The 20,581-nt window shown below is 39.5% G+C and overlaps 2 protein-coding genes across 2 annotated transcripts; both read right to left on the reverse strand.

Moving 5' to 3' along the window:
- Nucleotides 1–2,359: 2,359 nt before the first annotated feature.
- On the reverse strand, nucleotides 2,360–8,997 carry pigs (phosphatidylinositol glycan anchor biosynthesis, class S). The gene is made up of 12 exons (XM_023962352.2): nucleotides 7,163–8,997; nucleotides 6,467–6,606; nucleotides 6,261–6,372; nucleotides 6,094–6,183; nucleotides 5,920–6,011; nucleotides 5,567–5,807; nucleotides 5,341–5,483; nucleotides 5,137–5,251; nucleotides 4,899–5,044; nucleotides 4,000–4,100; nucleotides 3,710–3,920; nucleotides 2,360–2,927 (listed from the first exon to the last, which is right to left on the reverse strand). Exons 1-12 carry the CDS (start codon nucleotides 7,179–7,181, stop codon nucleotides 2,649–2,651), a joined length of 1,689 nt encoding a protein of 562 aa, XP_023818120.1. The 5' UTR covers nucleotides 7,182–8,997; the 3' UTR covers nucleotides 2,360–2,648.
- aldocb (aldolase C, fructose-bisphosphate, b) lies at nucleotides 7,926–18,600 on the reverse strand. The gene is made up of 9 exons (XM_011483554.4): nucleotides 18,412–18,600; nucleotides 12,081–12,197; nucleotides 11,337–11,548; nucleotides 11,171–11,225; nucleotides 10,926–11,086; nucleotides 10,750–10,833; nucleotides 10,477–10,651; nucleotides 9,570–9,769; nucleotides 7,926–8,997 (listed from the first exon to the last, which is right to left on the reverse strand). Exons 1-9 carry the CDS (start codon nucleotides 18,554–18,556, stop codon nucleotides 8,905–8,907), a joined length of 1,242 nt encoding a protein of 413 aa, XP_011481856.1. The 5' UTR covers nucleotides 18,557–18,600; the 3' UTR covers nucleotides 7,926–8,904.
- Nucleotides 18,601–20,581: the final 1,981 nt, after the last annotated feature.

Consider the following 20,581-nt stretch of genomic DNA (forward strand, 5'->3'; position numbering starts at 1 on the left):
TCTCATGAACTGTGAGAACTGTGCTTTTTCGGATCTGTTTCTCTCATCATGTCAGGTTAATTTTAATGCGCAGTCTGCGAAAATTTGTAGCACCAAAGAACATGACCCCAGCAAACTTTTCTGGGTATTTATTAATGAAAAAGGTTTAAAACTGTCATTTTTTGGATAGGTTGCTAGAATACAAATTCCACCAGATGTAGCTAAATCTTTTTCAGCACAAGTTTCAAGAAAGCCTCAGTGTCTCAGCTCCTCATCACTATCAGTAGAATAAAAACATCTTTACCAAATCTGCTCAAATGTATTTTCTTAACCCCACTGTATCTCTTTTGGGGTCACAGGGCTGCTGAAGGATGACTTGGGCACTGTTGGGTACACCCTGGAGAGACTGAGCCACACAACCACACTCACACTTATAGGGGCAATTTAGATTAATCAAATAACCTATGAAGCATGTTTTTAGACAGGAGTTGCTGGAGAAAACCCATGCATGCACAGAAAGAATACGCAATCTCAACACAGAAGGGTGCCAAATGGGTTGAACCAGGTCCTTCTTATTTTGAGGCAAGAGGGTTAACCACTATACCACAGTGCAGCCCCTACTCAAACATCTACACATAAACAATGTTTGCCCTGAAATCGTCCTTAAAATTATCATCAACATGAAAACTGATGATAGATGAGATTTTAGTGTTTAGTGTCAGAACATTTTCTTTCTAACCCTATCTTTAAACTAATTTGCTTGTTTTATATCATTTATTGTGGTGTACATAACTATTTTTGTCATCAAGTATGAAGCCATGAATAAAGATTGATGATTGACTCCCTATACGGTGCTCAAACCTGGGCTTTTAAAAAAAAAAGATGCTTTCTAATCTGCGAGTTTTCGGTCAAATAAAGCAATAAATTAAATTCAACATTAACAGTAATAACATGCAACACGTGTTTGAAATGGAGGCAGGAGCTTAGCTTTTCAATGCCTACCCCTTAAATAAACTAAAATTATACTAACAAGAGGTCAATGATAGATAAATAATATAATCATTATAATTGAACAATCCTAAACGGGTTGATCATCAATAATAATAATGGTAGCAACAACATTATATGTTTATATGTGACTAGGTAGGTTTACTACTACAATCTTTGGTTGATATTGTTAATGTTAAAAAATATCTTCATACATGCTGCTATTTATCATATATTCTTGTACTGTTCCCAAAGCCTACATGGCTGTAACTGTTTTTTATATGTTTACATTGATTTTAGTTTAAACCAAGGACTATTACATATTTCTTGCTGTACACACTGAGATAAAAAAATCCCCCATGGTTTGTTTGTACCGTTGGTAATTCAAAATGTCCCGTTCCTCTTAGGTTATTGTTAGGAGTGATTAGAAACAGAATAGTTAGAAACTCCCTTTTACATTTTATTACACTAACTTTTACTTTTTATTACACTGATGGTTTAAACTTGATTCACTATATATTATCGTCTCAAAATTATATTACAGAATACAACCAAGACTATTGTCTCGTAACATTCCTTCAGCATCCTCCCCATTCATCTTTGTGTGTCCTGGTGTATGCGGTCTGGCAAATGTCTGTGATAACCTCGGAGAGATCTGACACTTTAAGCTCTCTGACCTTCGAACATCTAGCCTGCATCAACTTGGGGGTGGATTTTTGTGGTGGATTCATGATCCATCGGATGAGGTTCTGAATATGCAAATGCAAGGTATATATACCAAGCCTATTTCTGAGTTCCTTTGTTCAGACTTTGAGCTCCGTTGTTCGGACTTTGATGCAACAACCCTGTTCATCTGTCTGTAACCCTCCGTACAAATTTGTGCTCTTTGTGCGGAGTAAACCTGCAAAAGATAAGTAACTGTCTCCGAGTCATTATTCATTTATTTCTGTGTGCAAGAACCTGACGGGGTACGAACCTAATATATTTAATACAGTGCTTTCTAGATAATTCAGTTTCTTCACAGTTATGGTAGTTTTTTTTCCTACAATAACATTTTTTGGAGTTACATGCGTTATCTCAGAACTGTTTGATAATTTACAAGATCATGTTTTAATAATTTTGACTGTTGATTAGTAATTTAGATGTAATCTGGATTTCTACCTATTCCCCCATGTCATCACAGTAGGTAAGGATAATGTAGTCAAGGAAGTGTTTAACTTTATTATGGAAAGATTTTTTACGATTTGTGTTTTTATGCTTCTGTTTTCCATGATAGTTTCCAGTCAATTATCCCTAAAGACGTGTTTTCTTGTACATTTTCAACTGACCTAGTGCAAAAAGCGTAATTTTATTCCAACTGGTTGAATGAATGCGACAAATAGGGCCAGAGAAATAAGGCAAACCTTAGTGTTTACTTGTAACAAACTTAGAACAGCTCAAATATAAAACATCATGAATCAAGCATTTAATCCCAACATCAAATACAGCAGCTTTTCTTTAAAACCTCTTAGCAGACCTTTATTAAAAAAAAAAAAAGGAGTTAACCTCAAACATCACTTTAGTGGAAAAAGAAAATCCTCCATGCTTGCATTTGTACTATCGTGTAAAAACTACAAACAAAAATGTTTGTTTACCAGTGCTTTTTTTTTTGTTCATTCAAATTTCTGCAGCTCAAGTGTCTCTCAGTCCTTCTTGGCTTGTTTTTCTCTGTACCGTTGTCTGGCTTCAGATCCCATCTTAAGCAGTGACAACAAAATGGGCACACACATAGGCAGGAAAAGAGGAATATAGATGGCAAATTTCTGGTCATCGGGAAAGTAGAGGAGGTGGAGGAGGGAAGGATCAAAAAAGGCTTTCTCAGACGCCAAGATGGCCTCTTTGCTGTACTGTAGGGCAAAGCCAAGGTTCCCGGCCTCCAGCTCAGCCACAGCCAGCTGCACAGATGTGACAGCACTGGACACCTAAGAGACAAACACAAAACTCCCACTGTAAGTGCAATCCTATAATAAACATTCCTTAAAAACCCACTCAGAGGAAAATGGTGTTTTCAACATGTTTTTGTAGCATTTTTCTGATGATGGTGGTGGAATAAATCAAGCTTTAAATAGCATTTCTAAGTATTACTGTATTGATATTGGTGTGAATCAAAGGGAGACCAAAAAGGCAGTTTGAAAAATATAATGTTTGGGACCACAAGCTCCCTGCTCTGCTCCATTCTGATGCGTTCACTTGCAGAAAAACAGATCCGTGTACGTCTTCGCTGGATAGCTCCGATGTTTTTGTAGAGGGGCTGTAAGCTACTGGTAGAGTGTGTAAACAGAGAGCTCTCAGCATTTGGGGAGGGGAAGAGAGGGTGGAGTTGATCTGCCCTAACGGTACAGATTCAGGGGTGAGTTTTAATGAAGCACTGATGCTCTGCAGAAACTGTCTTAGAATCCAACAGTTTAAAAAAAAAAAACGTGGCTAAAAATTGCACAAATCATAATTAAAAGACCACTGGGAACATTTTATTTGTTATAGAGGTTATTTGCTCTAACATCCTAATTTTCAGCTTACATAGAAGCTGCCGTAAAACTTTCTATGGTCTGGTTTTCACTACAGTTTCTCTCACAGTTGAAATAATAAAAGCTAAAGTAATTTAGGGCTTAAAAAAAGGGCCAAGTTCACCCCCCTTCCTGCAGAAGCACATATGAATAAACAACACAGACAAAGAAATGTTTTTACAGCTGAGGATGCCGTCTACCTGCTGGGCAATGTTGTCGTTTATGACAATGTTTCCAATCTGGTCCAAGAGCTGCGCTAGAGAAGTGATGGTTGTGGTCGCCGTAGCAATATTTTCCACACTCCGACTCCACATGAGACGGTCCAGCTCCCAGTCAGCCAGTCCTACGCTGCCGCACGGAGCCACCAAGAAGCCTGGGGGAGGAGGGGAGGACTCCATGCCCACCAACAGCCTAAAACGACACGTTAATGGGACGTTTCTAGTGTGAAGCAGAGAAAGACGATTTGCTCCAGAGGAAAAAACTTTTTTACCGAAGTTGCGTCAGGAAAACCCCCATGACTTCAGCCATGTTTATGTTGATGTTGACAGGAAACTCAGCCTCTGGTCCATAGAGATTTTTAACATTATACACCTAAAGAAACAGTAGTAGGTGAAAGTAAGTAAGGCTCCAAAAATATGCCATTTATTGCAAGATATGTCAAGTCCCAGAGGAATAAGATTGAACACATTTAGCAAAAAAGAGCACAGATACAAAGGTCTGATTCCATGTTGTTGGATTTGTTTCCATGTGACGAGTTGAGATGTATATTATCGATGTAAATAGCTCTAATTAGAAGTTAAGAACCAGATTATGATAACAATGTGAAACAATACATAGTTAACTAAAGCTTAAAAGTGTTTTTTAAGCAATTAAATTAAGTCTTTGACAAATGTTCACATTTAATGGATTACATGTGTTATATTCTGTATGTCTAAGTGCAAATATGTCTACTTATGAATAATAGTAATTATAATGGCATAGTTTATACCCACATATACTTAAAAATATATATATACCGGTATATTGTTCCAATTTTACTCCACAAGAGAACATTTTGGCTGCATAAATTATATAACACAAAGTAAAGTAAGAAAAAAAATGTACCATCCTGTTAAAGACCCACTTTAGAGAAATTTAAGCTTAGAATTGCATTTCTTCATTCAAATCGTTGTAAATTAGTAGCAGGCAAAAAAAAAAAAGAGCCTTTTTTGACGTAAAATATATGATGAGACAAGCTCCTTGTGTCCTCGAAAACAATCGTTTTATTTTATTTTATTTGGAGTTAAAAACACTCAATTATATTTAAAAGACCACTGGGAAGGCTTTTAAAATATCTCAAAAGATGATCAGAGTGAGTCTTTAACATCATCCAAAGATCAGTCTTCTTACCATAATCCCCCCCCAACGCGGAGAGTGAAATGCATTCGAAGGAACATCCATTTTCTTGTGGTCCTGAATGTAAAGTGGTGAATGCTGGGCGTCTGGCACATACAGAAGAAAATTCAGCACCGGGTTGGAGGAGGCAGCATTGGAACCTGGAGTTGAATGAGACTAACGTAAGAAAAAACGGCTCCCCTTTTTTCCATTGTATTCTATCGCCAGTATTTGCAAGTAACAACAGTTTTACCAAGTCTGGCCTCCACTGGGTTGATGACATGAGCAAGGCTGTCGGCGTGAAGTATGAAGGCGCCGCGGTCGTTGTTATAGCGCGGGTTGACACCCAGCATGGCGTAGTGTAGCATCTGTTAAAAGCAAATGAAGAACAAAGCTGCAGGGTGACTTTTCATGATGACTCTGAACTTTGAAACGTGTGCAGTGCTGCCTCTCGTACCTGAGAGTCTATGCTGAAGTTGGCCAAAGGAGAAAGTTTGGTAAGAAAAGGCTGGATGTAAGTCTGAACAGCACCTTCTATGTCCCAATGGAGCCTGTGTGACCTTGGGTCAGGGTTCAACAGACTGAAAGTTATCTCATAACCTAAAAAAGGTAAGGACAAGCACAGAATATAAGCGGAAAAAGGACTGCAAAGAAATGTTACCAAACCATAGATAAAAACCAACCTGGACTGAATGTAAAGGCTCTCATACTATGAGTCATACTTTCTTTGCTGCCAGGGTTGAAACGGACTCGATCACTGAGGGCAGCTGTGATGTCCGTGTGACTAAAAGACATCACCTGAAGCACCTGCTTGATTTGAGGCTTCAGGACATCCAGTAGCTGCTCTACCGTCTTTCCTGCTCTCATCTCAGCATTGATGCGTAGGATGGCCGTCCGGCGTTGACCAATATACACTTTGACATTCTAAAGAGGATTTTAAAAAGTTTTCTTTACAATCAAGAGACTAAAATGACTGAAAGCTATGAGTTTAAAAAAAAAAAATCACTATTACAATAGAAGTATGAACAGCTTTTACCTCTGGTAGCAGCGAGGAGACCTCAGGAATCACATACACCACTGAAGAACCACACGGACTTTCACTGAGCATGTGCAGAGATAGATCCGCCTCTGGAAAAGGACACAGATACAGACAGAAGTAACTATACATGAGGTTTCACTGACACAACACACTATTTGGTAGGTAGTTCACCTGCAGCGGTGGGCTTGCCCAGAGCCTCCTCTTCCATAATTGTAGCTGTTTGGTACTTTATTTCATGAGTATACCTCAAAACTGTGTTCTCTAGAAATGGGAGAAACCGTTATTCATGCTGGTATGGACTGCATGACCTCAAAATCCAGGATTCTAAAGTGCGTCACCATCCACTGCATGCTCCTCATCCTGCGTCTGGGTCAGGGGGAGCCTCTTCTGCTGCTCAGGTGTCAGGGTGCCCCGTGCAAACACAACTTCAACATCAGCACTTAAATGCAGCTGCAAGGAGAGATAAAGACTATTCCAACACACAAACGCAAAAGGAAGATACGTTAACCGGGGAGTTTGGTGATATCCCGGAACAGAGACAGACCTGCAGTTTAGAGAGGTCTTTTATCTGGCTGAAAGGTAACCAGGCGCGGTAGGTTTCAGTCGTTCGCCACCACAAGGGGACCCCAACGACGATGACCACGGCGGCGATAGACAGGGCAGCAAGCTGACCTCGTCTGCGCTCTGAGAGAAATGCCAGAAGTACATTGTTGTTGCTAATTGTTCAACATAAGACAAATGTCTTTGGTTACAAAAAACAACTTATATTTGATTTATATTTCACTAAACAGCTTGCTTAAAAAACTGCTATTGTTCGTCATTTTGCATCTAAATAGAAGGACAGTTAAGTTCAAATAAAATAAAAATTTATGAAACTTTCTTCCAAATTCTAAATAAATCAATCAAATATGTAACTGTTTTTAATGGTTAAATTAAACGGCCAAATAATCCTGATACCTATATCCGGGGAGATATTAAAGTCATTGTTGACATTTCAGATGATTTAAAATGTTAGAAGACAAAGATATAAGAATAAAACTGTTTGGTTGCACTTGTCTTGAGCAGGCAGTATGTAGCTAATTAGCTGTTAGCATCAGAGCGTCATAACAAGACAAAAATGACCAACAACTACATCATCTATTATTGTCTCAACATGAACATTTACAACATAGTACATTTAATTCCACAAACGTTCACATTAAAAACTCATAGAAAGAAACCGAGCAATGAATTCACTCACCCACTTCCGTGGTGGCCATTTCTGTCAATGAAAGTAGTGCGCTCGTTGACACGACAGACGTAGCCACGTGTGTCACGTGACAGCTGAAACAAAATGCGTATAAAGCAAAAGTCTAGATATTACTGATATGTAGCTACAGTTTCTTTAAGAGTAACACAATGTTCTAATACGCCATTGTTATAATGGTCTAATGAAAACCCTGGTAAAATTCAATTTCAGATAAAATGACTGTCACCGCCGGCTCCCCGGGTGTTATTTTTTAACGTACTTAAAAAAAACAGTTTCTCAACAGCGCCTCCTGTGGTGATAGGCTGACCTATCCAATTGATCCCAGAGATTTCTTCCTCTTTTGAACAAATATATTCTTGCGGGATTCTGTTTCTAGTAGAAGTATATTAAGTGTAATTTATGCTGCTATGAATGACACGGCAAGAACAAGTCATTTTAAATCTTACATAAATTTATTTAAATTTCACTTAAACTCTTTCTGACTGAAACTGAATTTTCGTCCATTATAATCTTATGGATGATTTTTCTAAATGACAAGGCAGCTAGTAATGTGACAAAATATTGTACCAACAGAATAACCCAGACAGGGGTTTATAAATGTACAAGAGCATATTAATTTAAATACTGAAGGTAATAAAAGTAAAAAAACATGAACTTTAAAAACATTTACTTGCTCCAAAAAAATAAAAATAAGGCAAAAGAGGCCACAGTCAAACCAGAGGGGATCGAACACAAAAATGGAGTCTCCATCAGGTTTAATGTGTATTTTAGTTTATTATCTCCACTACATGACACAGCGTGTTTCAAGAACAATATTAACATCACAAACAGTATTTCAACAAAGCAGTGAATGTTTCTGTGCTGCTGGTCCCACATGTTGGTCCTTTTATTCATTTATTTTTAACATACATTTCAATAGACTTCCTCTGATCTTCCTAAGGGGCCAGCAGGGAAAAGCAGGACAGGGGGCAGAGGTGACACATGCATCACACAATATTGACACCTTCACATAACAAAACACATCAATTACTGCGTGACTCTGAGAGCTAATGTTATACAGAAAAGACACAAATGATGGTTTTAGTTCATGTATTAAGGTCCAGAAGGAACACAAGAAAAGAGTGGGGTGAAAGCCGGTGTGGAGCGGGTTTTTACAGTACCGTGTGATCTCTGCTGGGACCGTCTATCAGAAGGATAACCCAGTTCAGATCTTTCACCGTTCTCGTCGCCATACTGTGCTTTAACTGATGCCTACGTATTAGTTGGTCCCACTGTCAATGTGGATGTTGGTATGAGCCTATACGGTTTCAAACGGGAAGCGCAACACTAACACTCATGCAGATTTTAGCCTGCTCGGGGGCTCGCAGGGAGAAGGCACCTGACATGGAGGCAGGCGCATTTTCAAAGCGGCAAGAAACCAATACTGACCGATGATCTTCATCACATTCTGGAGCCTCTGGCTTCCGCTTTTCAGCCTCATCAGAGACACAAGCGTAACATTTCAAATTTGCCCCAAAACTGTCACAAACTGTTCGAAGAAGGGAAAAAAACTATAAGCCTGTTCCCTTTGAAATTTTAACATCACATTCTTTTAAAATACATTTATCTAACAATGTATATAACTCTGATATTAATAGAGAGCGCAGGCCTGTGGTCGATGTAGGAGTGAGAAGGGACAGAAGAGCAGATTTAAGACTAAGACTAGACCACGGCTGAATGTGGTCGTTCTATGTTTAGTAGGCGTGGTTCGCCACATAGAGAGACTGCGAGGCGGCGCTGCCGGATCCAGATGATGCGTACTTGCCAAGAGCCGCCAGGCCATTCGCCTGGAAAGGAAAAAACAAAAAAAGATTTTAGGGATGGAAAGACTTTTACTGTGCTTGGATGTGCATGCTTGATTTCAAAGAACGACCCGTGTTGTTTTCGAGGACATAGTTTCTGCAGAGCGGCAGGAGTTCATTTTAAGTTTGCTTCTAAATTGAGGGCGGGTCAATTGTGCCACACGCCACAAGAACATGTTAAACACACGGAAAAGACGATTCGATTTTCATTGGAGTGGGTCTTTAAGGTATTGGACGTTTTGTCCTGCCTATAGCCTAATATCTGAAAAACAGACGGACAGAGAGAGCGAGTACCAAGGATTAAAAAAAACTGGCTCCCAAAAGGCCCTATAGAAGATCTGACAAATCAGTCATTTGTTGCACCTAGATGGCTTTTGATTAGCTGGTCCAACTACTTTAAAACACCTTAAAGTTTAAACAAAGAGCCGTCATGACTGTCAACAACCCCAAAAGGCTGCGAAGTGAGTAAAAGGTACAATAGCAAAAGATCAGACCAGTTAGAGAATAATCTCCAGGGATTACGCAGAGTAAACAGATTTGCAGTTTCCAGTACTGACCTCAGCTCGCTTGATGAATTCCTCCGTGGCAGCTTTCTCATTGCTGAGCTCTCCCTTCCAGGCGCTGAGGGCGGAGGCCTGCAGGGCGCGGCCGTAGGAGAAGGTCAGAGCCCAGGGCTTGAGCAGCGGGCAGGTGTTGATGGCGTTCAGGTTCACACTGGCCTCCTCTTCAGACTGACCACCAGACAAGAATGTAACTCCTGGAGGGAAAAGGAAAAAAACAGGGATTTAAAAAAAAAACTATTCTAAAAAAAAAAAAAAAGAAGGAAAAAGTTCAGGAAAACTTTAATCGGTCCTAGTTTTAAAGGAAAAGGATGAGTTGTTTGGAGGAAAATGAGCCTCCATATTGGTGTAAATGTTTGCGTCACACAAAGAAATCTTGAGACTGAGGAAAAACTGCAGTTAGATTAACATCTTAAATTCAAAATGTGGTCCTTTGAACTTTTGATTAGAAAAACCAAATGTGCTTTGCTACAATACAAAGGGTTCTAAATAACTAGGGGTTTTATGTCTGAAGACTCGTTCATCCAGGATGGTTTCATTGCAGAAGAAGTTTGAAAAAAGGCTGACGTGGAGTCAGTCATTTAATCCTTAGGGGTTTTGTCTCTTATCCAACAGGTTTTCTCAGAGGCAAACGACCCTCATTAAAACATTTTATGTAATCAGGGATTTTATTTCAGCAAAATAAAACTTGAATTTTATTGCCAAAATGAAAATATAAACAGAAAAAGATGTTCAGCAGCAGATATACAAAACTGTACAAAAATGGCTCTACGACTTAAACCAGAAAAGCACCACGTAGGTGCAGTCCCTAAACAACTTTGAAGTCTTAACACTTGTGTGTCTGTGAAAAGGTTTGACACACAAATGTGAATAAATTCCATAGATTTTGGTGTGCATGTGTGACCTGTGACAGCTGGAGGCACGGTGCGGCGCAGGGCAGTGACGGTAGCCATGGCGATCTCCTGGTTGCTGTACTTGGTGGGACAGGAGTGTCCAGGAGTGACCATGTTAGGCTTCAGCAATGTCCCCTCCAGGTACACATGATGGTCTGAAAGAGCCTTGTAGACTGCAGCTAGGACCTTAGAGCAGGAGACAGAGAACGATAAAACTCTAACTTCATTCATGAAAAAGGAACAAGCTTCTGGAACACTGACGGGTGGAATTGATGTCCCTTTACCTTCTCTGTGACGTACTGACAACGCTTCAGGTCATGGTCTCCATCAGGAAGGATCTCAGGCTCCACAATGGGAACAATTCCATTCTAGGAAATGTAACAAGATATTTATGTTTTAGAGACAAGTTTGCTTTGAAACCCCCCGTTTTTCTTCTTCAACAAATCACTGAAACACAAACCTGCTGGCAGATGCTAGCGTATCGGGCCAGAACATTAGCATTCTCCATGATGGCCAGCTCAGAAGGCGTGGTATCGCTGATCTTCAGCACAGAACGCCACTTGGCGAAGTCTGCACCGTCTTTCTTGTACTGCGCACAACGCTCAGAGAGTCCGTCCAGACCTGCACACATTCAGACCCATCAATCAGAGACTGAGAGGTTTCTGTGAGGGTTAGGATTTCTGGGGGGAGGTTCCTGCTGTTTACCCTGAGTTGTGGTCTCTCCGTTGGTTCCGGCGAGGGGGACGACACCCTTATCGACCTAGAAAAAGAAGTTTGAAGATCTCTGATGAGGTTCAGACTCCTGGATGGAGTTTTTCCTCAAAACCTTCACTTTCATCAGTGAAAGCGTCTGCTATGATAGCTCGTTTACCTTGATGCCAACAACGATGCCACGGTCCTTGATAAGCTTGGCGAAGGGAATGCCATCATCGGTCTTCTGGTAGAGGGTTTCGTGGAAGAAGATGACCCCTCCGATGCAGCTGTCGATGCGCTGGTCGGCAGTGAAGAGCAGCTGGCGGTAACGGCGCCGGTTCTCCTCTGTGTTCTCAACCCCAATGGGGTTCAAACGCTTTGCCATGCTGCCTAAAAACACATTTATCAGCATCATTCATCACATGGACTCTGCTGCTGGTCATAGTTGACCTTAACATGTTCTGGAAAATGCAATATCCATTTATTAAATTTCATTACACATGTACATTATGTTCATATGGCTATGTATGTGCAATTATAGCTTAATGAATATTTACAAGTAAAGTTCTACATAATTCTGCAACACTGGATGTACACTTCATGCAACAATAAAATTAAAGAAATTCTGATTTTAAAAAGATTTATACGCTTTGAAAGGTTTTTTTTCTTCAAAAATATGTAAATAAACACTTTTTAAAAAGTATCCATTTTTTCTAAATTAAACAAAATACTGTGTTCTTAAACCCCTACGACCATCATACAGTTTTAAATAAGTCGTGCGTTTAAAAATGCATACGAGGATTCAAATTCAAATTCCAAACGTTAGATTTTCCAGTGAAGTTGTGAAGAAATACATTATTTGTCTGCAAATTACAGAACTTATTTTAACTTTATTTTTGGTGCGGTTCAAGCAGTGACGTACCAGTTGACTCATCTGCAGCCAGGATGCCCTTTCCTGGAGCTACTATCCTCTGAGCAATCTCCTGCAGCTCTTTCTTCTGCTCGGTTGTCAGTGCGGGGAACTGGTGAGTCATGGTGGCTGAAAGAAAGAGACCAGCGTTACTTTTGGTGCTGGACCTGGCGACCGCCCAGCACTGGCTTACAGTTTATGACCCTCTATTCTCTGCACTGAGGTGGACTTTTGTTAAGGCACCAAGAGGGAGGGAGGGGGGGGGTGTTGGGGCAGGAGAGGGGGCAAATAAAACAGCAGTAAAAGTACATTCAAAAATGGTGCCAAGTGCAGAAAATAACAGCAAAACTATTGAGCTACTTCACGGTTTCAATGGTCTGGAAAGAAGAAAATCACAGGATGTGGGAGGAGAAGCAGACCCATCACATGCAGCTAAGAGAGAGCCGACGAGTTAGCTCTCTGAATGCCTCAGCACTGTGCTCTCTCCATTCCTGTTCACCTTGTACACCTCAGATTTTCAGCACAACCTTAGAGTCAAGCCACTTCCAGAAATTCTCTTATGACTGTGATTGTGGGGTGTATAAGCGGTGGACGGGAGGAAGAGTCCAGAAGGCTGGTGGACGGATTTGTGGAGTGGGGCTGGAGAGAATCACCTGCTGCTCAACGTGGACAAGACCCAGGAAATGGTGATCGACTTGTGAAGGAAGGGGACAGTCTTTCAGCCTCTCTGCATCCTGGGCAGGGATGTTGAGGTGGTGGAGGAGTACAGATACCTGGGAAACTATCGACAGCAAACTGAGCTGGAGGAGCCACAGTACTGCTGTGTACAGAAAGGCCTGCGGCAGACTCTACTTCCTAAGGAAGCTGAGGTCCTTTAAAGTGTGCAGCAATATGCTGGAGATCCTTCTACCAGTCTGTGGTGGCCAGGCCTTGTTCTCCTCTGTGGTCTGCTGGGGAAGCAGCATTGCAGTCAACAGACTGAAGAAGCTGATCAGGAAGGTGGGTTCTGTCATTGGCTGCAAACTGGAATCGTTTGAAGCAGTGATGGAGAGGAGGTCACTGAACAAGATCTTATCCATCATGGACAACCCAGACCATCCTCTCCACCCTGTTCTGGACTAAACAGCAGAGCTCCTTCTCTAGGAGGCTCAGACAGCTCCGCTCCAAAACTGCCAGATACAGGAAATCCTTCCTACCCAAAACAATTCAACTCTACAATAACTCAGTGTAGCAGATGACCTTTGCACTTTTTACACATTGTTACCCATTTGTAAATAGTCTTTAAATTATACTGCCCTATTTGTTTACATTTCTGCTACATTGTTGTTTTTCATATTATTCTATATTCTATTATGTTTACTGCTATGGCAACGCACAAATTTCCCATGTGTGGGATCATTAAAGTACTTCTGATTCTGATGTGAGGAAAGGCTAAACAAACAAAAAAACAATGACATTCATACCATTTGGAATTTATAATTTAGGGGGAAAAAAAGGCTTTAATGATTTTTGCGCCCTCAGATACACAAACAGACTGTGATGTGTTCAGGACAACACAATCCTTCAGTTCCCTTACACCTTCCTCCCTCTGCTGCATATAAGCCGTTAAGCAACTCCTCTCCCTCCGTCTGCATCTGAATCACAGCAGACAGAAGGGGTGGGGGTGGGGGGAGGGGTATGAAACCAGGAGTGCTTGAACAGTTAGTCTCCACCATATCTGCAGGACTACGTACATCACAACTCACTGCCCTCTCCTCTGCAACATTCCAGCCTCCACTATTGTAAATTCTTCATGTAAATCAAAGATTTACAAAAATATTGCATTGGTTTCCACCGATTATTTAACATTGAAGTCTGCAGTTGGTGTAAAACCTCACAAACCGACCCCACAGGGTTGGTAAAATTCCACTAGAATGTGTCCTCCCACTCACACAGAGAACACCAGGGTACAGGCTCAGGCTCGTCTTTCTGGTTGACTGCACCGATTGCTGAGCCCTCGCTGATCACAGTTTTATTCACAGCCTCACAATTCCAATGGGATGAGCTGCTAAAAAAAAAAAAAAGGGATCAGCTCATCTGCTGAAGGGGGCAGGAAGTTAGGACTTTAGCCCCAGTCTGCTGCATCAATATTTTTTAGGAAAAAGATTTTATATTTTTTGGTTTAATCTCCCTGTGTGTGGATGATTTCTTGTAAAAAAAAAAAAAACATGGAAAAACTAGGCCAGCAAGTCAATTAAAAGCAAGCAGGAGTGCTACATAAAAATATGACAGATTTATGACTTTATAAACACTAAATTCTTCAACAAGGTCACTTGAGTGCGAGGGACCATAGCCAGATATGTTCTGTACCCAATGGTAATCCACAGATTAAAGCTATGATGCAGATCTTTGGAGCACAGAGCAAAGACACTGCAGGTGCAGCATAAGCAACAGTTATGAAACTGCTATTGATTACATAGCAGACTCAAAGAGCCTGCAGCTCGTCTCCCAGGGGGCAGAGTTAGGTCAAAATATAACCTGCAGGAAGACATCTCTAGTGGATTTCAGGAAGTATTTACACTTAATAAAGACAAAGCCATGTTTGAAGGAATATGTGGAATTTAGCTCCATTGTGGGTGCAACTCCACCCTCCCCCTGTGAACCAAAGGGCAGTCATGCTCCGCAAATAACCACAACACTTGCATGCTTCAACAATACAGATGAATTTGGCCATTTTTGCGTCACAGCACAAGTGTAACAGAATGGGGCTCTGGATAATGTAGGATTTATTTCATCGATGCTTCTCCTCACTGATAAAAATGGACCTTGAGAGCTCAATGACACGGTTTAAGGTTACAAGCTAAACTCAACAGAGGGCACAAAGGGAAACCTTAGGAGGGTACAAGAGATGGTATTTATGGATGCCAATCCCACTGTTCTGTAACCTGAAGCACCTGGTCTATTGATCATAAACTGATGACTGGGTTGAAGTTGGTGGAGCCAAGGTGCAACACCAACTTCCTGTTTGAGGCTAGAACAAATGTGGTCAGAACAGGTCACCAAACAACCAGGAGTGGGGGGGGGGGGGGGGGGGGGCATATTCTTTAGCAGGCCAGTTCCTATTCATCGCAATGTAAAATGTTCCAACTTTAAACCAAACAATTAATATCTTTCATGTTTCTTGCAAATAAATAAATAAATAAAACAAAACATAAATTCTGTGGCTACATTTATTGATATGCCAAATATTTTCTGTTGTTTATAAATGTGGGTCTTTTAAGTGGCCAGTGGCAGATCTTCTGCTCTACAATGAATTTTACCAAAGGCCAAACCACTCCCTGCCTTTTATTGGGTCTTTTCAGAAAAGCTCAAGTTTAATGATGTTCAGTCAACATGGCGACAACAACAGAGTAAAACACACGGTTGAAATGAGAATTCGCCTCCAAACTAAAAAAAAAAATCAGAGTAATTTAGACACAGGGCGGGTCATTTCTGGGGGGGGGTCAGGTTATACACAGGAGATTCCTCTGTGTTATGGATTCAGAAATTTGAGTTCAATTCAAAGGTCTCCTAGAAAATCCATTGACTGCATATTAGAGCAGGACTTTCAAACAGGAAGTACCCCCGCTGGCTCCAAGAAGCCAAAATCCCACAGATGTTTATAGAGTCAAAGTGGTAGTAAATCAAATCCATTTCAGGTGCTCAAACTGTAACTTCAATAAACCCTTAAGAATAAAACAAAAAAACTAAAACTTTTGTTGTTTTTTGTTGACAACCACGTGTGTCAAGTGGAGACAGTAAAAAAATTCAAAAACAACGACCATGTAGAATAAAACTATTCTACTTTGTAGTCATCATTGGAAATATAAGATCCTTAAAGTTTTTATGCAAAGTTAAAACAAATTATTGTAAAAGTTTTAAATTCCAAATTTAACATACAAAACATGAGAACTTAACACTTATGAGAAGTGTTTAAATATATTTATATATAAACAAAACAAACTGCTTATTATACATTTGTGTGTTATATTAATAGATAAAATGTAAAATGTTAATGTTAAAAATGAATGCTATGTATAATTTCTAATTTGTCTTTGCATTTTTCCTTTAAACTGAATCACTAATTAATAATACAGTTTAATTTCTGTTGCTGGCAATGATTAATATCTTCATGACTGACCCCTGCAGCACCACCAAACTAATGCAGACTGACCTACAGCATGTACTTGAGGGAAGAGTACATTTAGTTCAAAATGAACCTTTCAAACATTGATCTCTGAAAAACAAAAATAACAGACAAAAACTTAAAACTTAGGTACTTTAGCTAGGCTTATGCTGATGTGGATCTTTAAAAAACAAATCACTATCAGAAATATTTATAGAAACAATAACTCTTTACCAAATATTGGCATTAAAATGAAAAACAAGATGTATTTATGAGAGTTTTACTTTAAGGCATTGGAATGTCTCAGACTATTGCTCCTGCCTGTTGCGCAGCAGCTTGCCTCAATAAAGCAAACATCATCCTGCATTGCGACATCAGTGGCAGAACCTCAGCTGCGTCACAAAACAAAAAAATAAATTAAAAAAAAAAAGGTAATCACCTGTTGATATGCAAGTAAGTAAATAAGACACACAAAATCCAGCTCACACCCCTCTGGAAAATAAATTACCCCCCCCCCCCCCCCCAAAAAAAAAGCACATGTTAAGTACTACATTAGCCCAAAGCATTGTGGAAAGTTATGATTTTAAAGAAATCCGGGGGAGGGTTCACAAGAAGGCACATCTGATGCCAGCCTGTTCATCACTTTTCCATCTTTGACCTTCAAAAGAAGCAGTTCAGTATGCACACAAAGATCACAAAGGTGGAACAGTTACAATAACAATGAGATTTATTTGGAAGCATTGCTGCAAGCATTAAGCTACAGCACATTTAAAGCTTGCTAAACTATGACAGCTATAGCATGAATGCAGCAGAAGACTCTGTGGGGGTGAACTCAATCAATCTACTTAAAAAAAAACTATTACAATTTTGACATTTTTTAAAGAAAGTATGGGTTTCATTACATTTTTTTGAAGCATCACGATCCGCCCCATGGACATTAATCTGGCTTGCTTTTCGCTCTACAATGCAAGTTGCAAGAGCTTCAAGATGGTGAAATGGCTCCTGCAGGGGCCTCACTAGTCAAAGGTAGAAAGCCTGCTTGCTGAATTAGGTTCGTTACCAGACAGGCTGGTGGCCTTGGCGCTGACAGACGTCCCTGTATTTGGGCTGGATCTATCCTCAGACCTTGATCCGGAATCACTAGCAGGAGCACTGTTACCCATGCGGCTCACTGACACAAGAGGCTCTACCGGACATGTCGCAGTTCAAAGAGAAGTTGACACTTGTGAAAATGTGCAGGTCATACTGCAACGACATTTCTATCCAAGATAAAGTTCATTTTATTATGTCAAAAAAATTAAAGAAATAAAGTGCTCTGTAGATAAAAAATATTTTTAAAAAAACCTACAAAAAATACCCCCCCCAAACAATAGGTAAATAATACATGGGTTAAATCAGACTAGCAAATATCTTTATGTCCCATAACCTCCGATGAGACGTTTAAATGTTAGAAAGCATTCTGTACACAGACCAAAAATAATTTTCATTTTTATAGTCATTTAAAATAATTAGGCCAAAACAGCCCTAAATTATAATCTCCATTATTTTTTCTGCTTTTGTACAAATATAAAGTAGTGTCTTTGATAATAATTAAATACATTTAATTGAAAAATTTAAAAAACAACTGATGCTTTTTCCACGTACATTTGCGTGATCTCATTATAGCGTGTTTCCTCGCCCCGCCCCCTCTCCGTCACATCAGTGGCTACGTGCGCTTCAACAGATACACCCCGACAGGAAACAACCTCGTCACCGCCTTCCCCCATAAGCTACCGCGATTACAGTCTGTAACGTGGGCTAAACCCGTTCTTAAATAACATAAATTATAAGTACTAGGGCCTGTTTGCCTTTAATGTAAACGTAAAGTCATTCCAACAGGCCGCTCTCCTTCACGTCCATCCTTGAAGGTCACCATAATTACGCCCTTCCTCCTCCTGTTGCGTATTTCGACGCTAAGACAATTTGATGTCTTTTTTGAAGTGAAAAAGTTTGTATTTATTGTATACATTTAAAATGAATGACAATATAAAAAGCCAATCAAAATTTATAATTCATTTCCAGCTAGCTAAAAAGTTAGCTTAAGATTGTGTCCAGCATCACTTTCCCATCAGCATCAATGTCGCCGTCATCTTTCATGTGATCCGTAATAAGAAGAGTGTGTGAAGGTGTAAAGCTGATCAGATTGAAGATGGTTCTCACCTGTTAAGAGATGTCGGAGTGGACACAGAGCAATGTAAGCTGTAGTCGGAGGATGCGAAGTCTCCTGTTTCAGTGCTGCAACGCAACGTGACGCTTTACAAAAAGGCTTCGATCGAATCGGGCGGAGCCAGCGCGATTGCGTCATGTGATGTCTTTACCACGCATGCGCTCTGAGGAGCATCCCTGTGAGTGAAACCGTGAAACGCAGGATGATTTGGCAGATTTTGTCCTCAAACTTGTAAAAATAAAATAAAAAACGAGACACTCACGCTTCGCATCAAAGACTTGTATTCATATTCTGACAGGTTTCCCCCTCGAAAATAAAATAAATAATGTTAGTTATTGCTTAATGAATATAATATCCTTGTATATTTATCAAAAACAATTTAGCTCAAACAAATAAGAGAAAGCTGCAAAAATATGAAATATTCTCGTTAATAAATATTGTGACAGCAACACTGCTCAAATAGGGCTTCTCCTCTTTCTCCTGTCCTTCTTCAAAATATATTCTTTGATGAAAAATAAATCATATGACCAGAGAGTAAAATAGTTTAAAACAAAGCAAGTAGTAAATACATATACGGCCTTTAAACTACAAATTTATGTAATTTTGACCAACAAATTTATTTTTTTAATAACAAAAAATTTAAAAAGAAAATTTCCATGTTCCCTATTTGTTGCATCGTATTTTCTTTAAACACACCTTTATTTATAGCTGAATCATGAAGACAGCCCTCTTGGTTCATCTCAGGTGAATGAATAATACTTAAATGGCAAAAGAAGAAAGTCGCAGTCTGGTTCACAGAATTTAAAGCCTTTGGCAAGTTCCAACCCATGTTGTGGTTTGAATAAAATCTGCTGAATGTTAAAAGCATAATTTGGTTTATAGTTCTGGACCCGTTTTCAAAATGGTGGCTATGATGAAAGACATGACTGATTAGAGGTGATTGGAGAGAGAAAAGTGGCTTTGATAGTTGGCTTCAGGTCATCTGCTTTGTTGGGTCTGGTGTCTCTCATCTCCCTCTGGACGACAGCTCATAGATGTTCTATTGCATTCAGGTCAGGGGAGTTTGCTGTTACACCAGTCATTGAACCAGCTATGGTATCACCATCTTCAATCACCTTCTTCATAGAGCTCGTCAACAGAGAGGTGCACATTCTAAACGGTTGCATTGACTGCATATTTTAGAGAACCCAGTGTGTGGGGCAAAGAATCTGTCAAAAAGAAACATTCAAAAAGACTATTTCCTATTTTTTCTGCAAAGTTGTGCTCAAACTATTAATTTGTGCACAACTTTGCAGAAAAAAATGAATGCACAATTTAGTTTTATGTTTGACATGTCTGTTGTAAACACTATTTGTCTTTGTTTATAATATGACTTTTCTTTACCAAATTACCCCTGTTAACCAACTGTCAAAATCACGTCACGGGGTCACAGGCATACTGTATACAATCCAGTCCCGAAACATGGATTGTTTAAATTTGCAGATGCGTAATACAATTTGTTTATTAAACTAAAATAAAATAGATCTACTCATGTAAAAAAATGTGCATGTCTGTCAAAATTGGCTGATATTAAGAGGATACCTAAACAATAACAGCTACGCTAACTCAAAGCTAAAGAAGGCTAACTGTCAGCTGACCGTTCCTGCAGTAAAAACCATCAAAATAAATAGATATTTAGATGACGTCACTAGGATCAGAATACCCAACTTTCTTTCTTCTTTTGAAATTTCTTTCTTTCTTTGTATGTTGTTCTAATTTTTGAGACTAAAGTTTGGGGATGTATAACCTTTAAGCCACAATCATCAGAATTACAATCAATATTCAATAAATCTTTGGGATACACAAGTTTTATTCTTGAAAGTGAATTGGCCAAAAAAGCAAATAAACATTAACATTTTTTTAGATGTACCTGTAAACACTGTTTGATTTCTTTAAAACTTAGTAGAAAATATGCAAGGGAAAATACCCTAACCAAAAAATGAATGTAAGAAATACTTATTAGGTCCAGAATTATTCTTTCATGTATTTTTAAACATTGTCCAGTATAGGAGAAAGGGCAAACAATGGGAGAAATTTTATTTAAAGCAGGTTTTAACTATAGGGTACATTTCTTAGATCAATCATTGTTTAAAGAGCAGAAAATATATAAGGTGACAAAAAAGC

The sequence above is a fragment of the Oryzias latipes genome, chromosome 14 (assembly GCF_053564925.1).
Source record: "Oryzias latipes strain Hd-rR chromosome 14, Olatipes_Hd-rR_3.1".
NCBI classification, from domain to species: Eukaryota; Metazoa; Chordata; class Actinopteri; order Beloniformes; family Adrianichthyidae; genus Oryzias; species Oryzias latipes.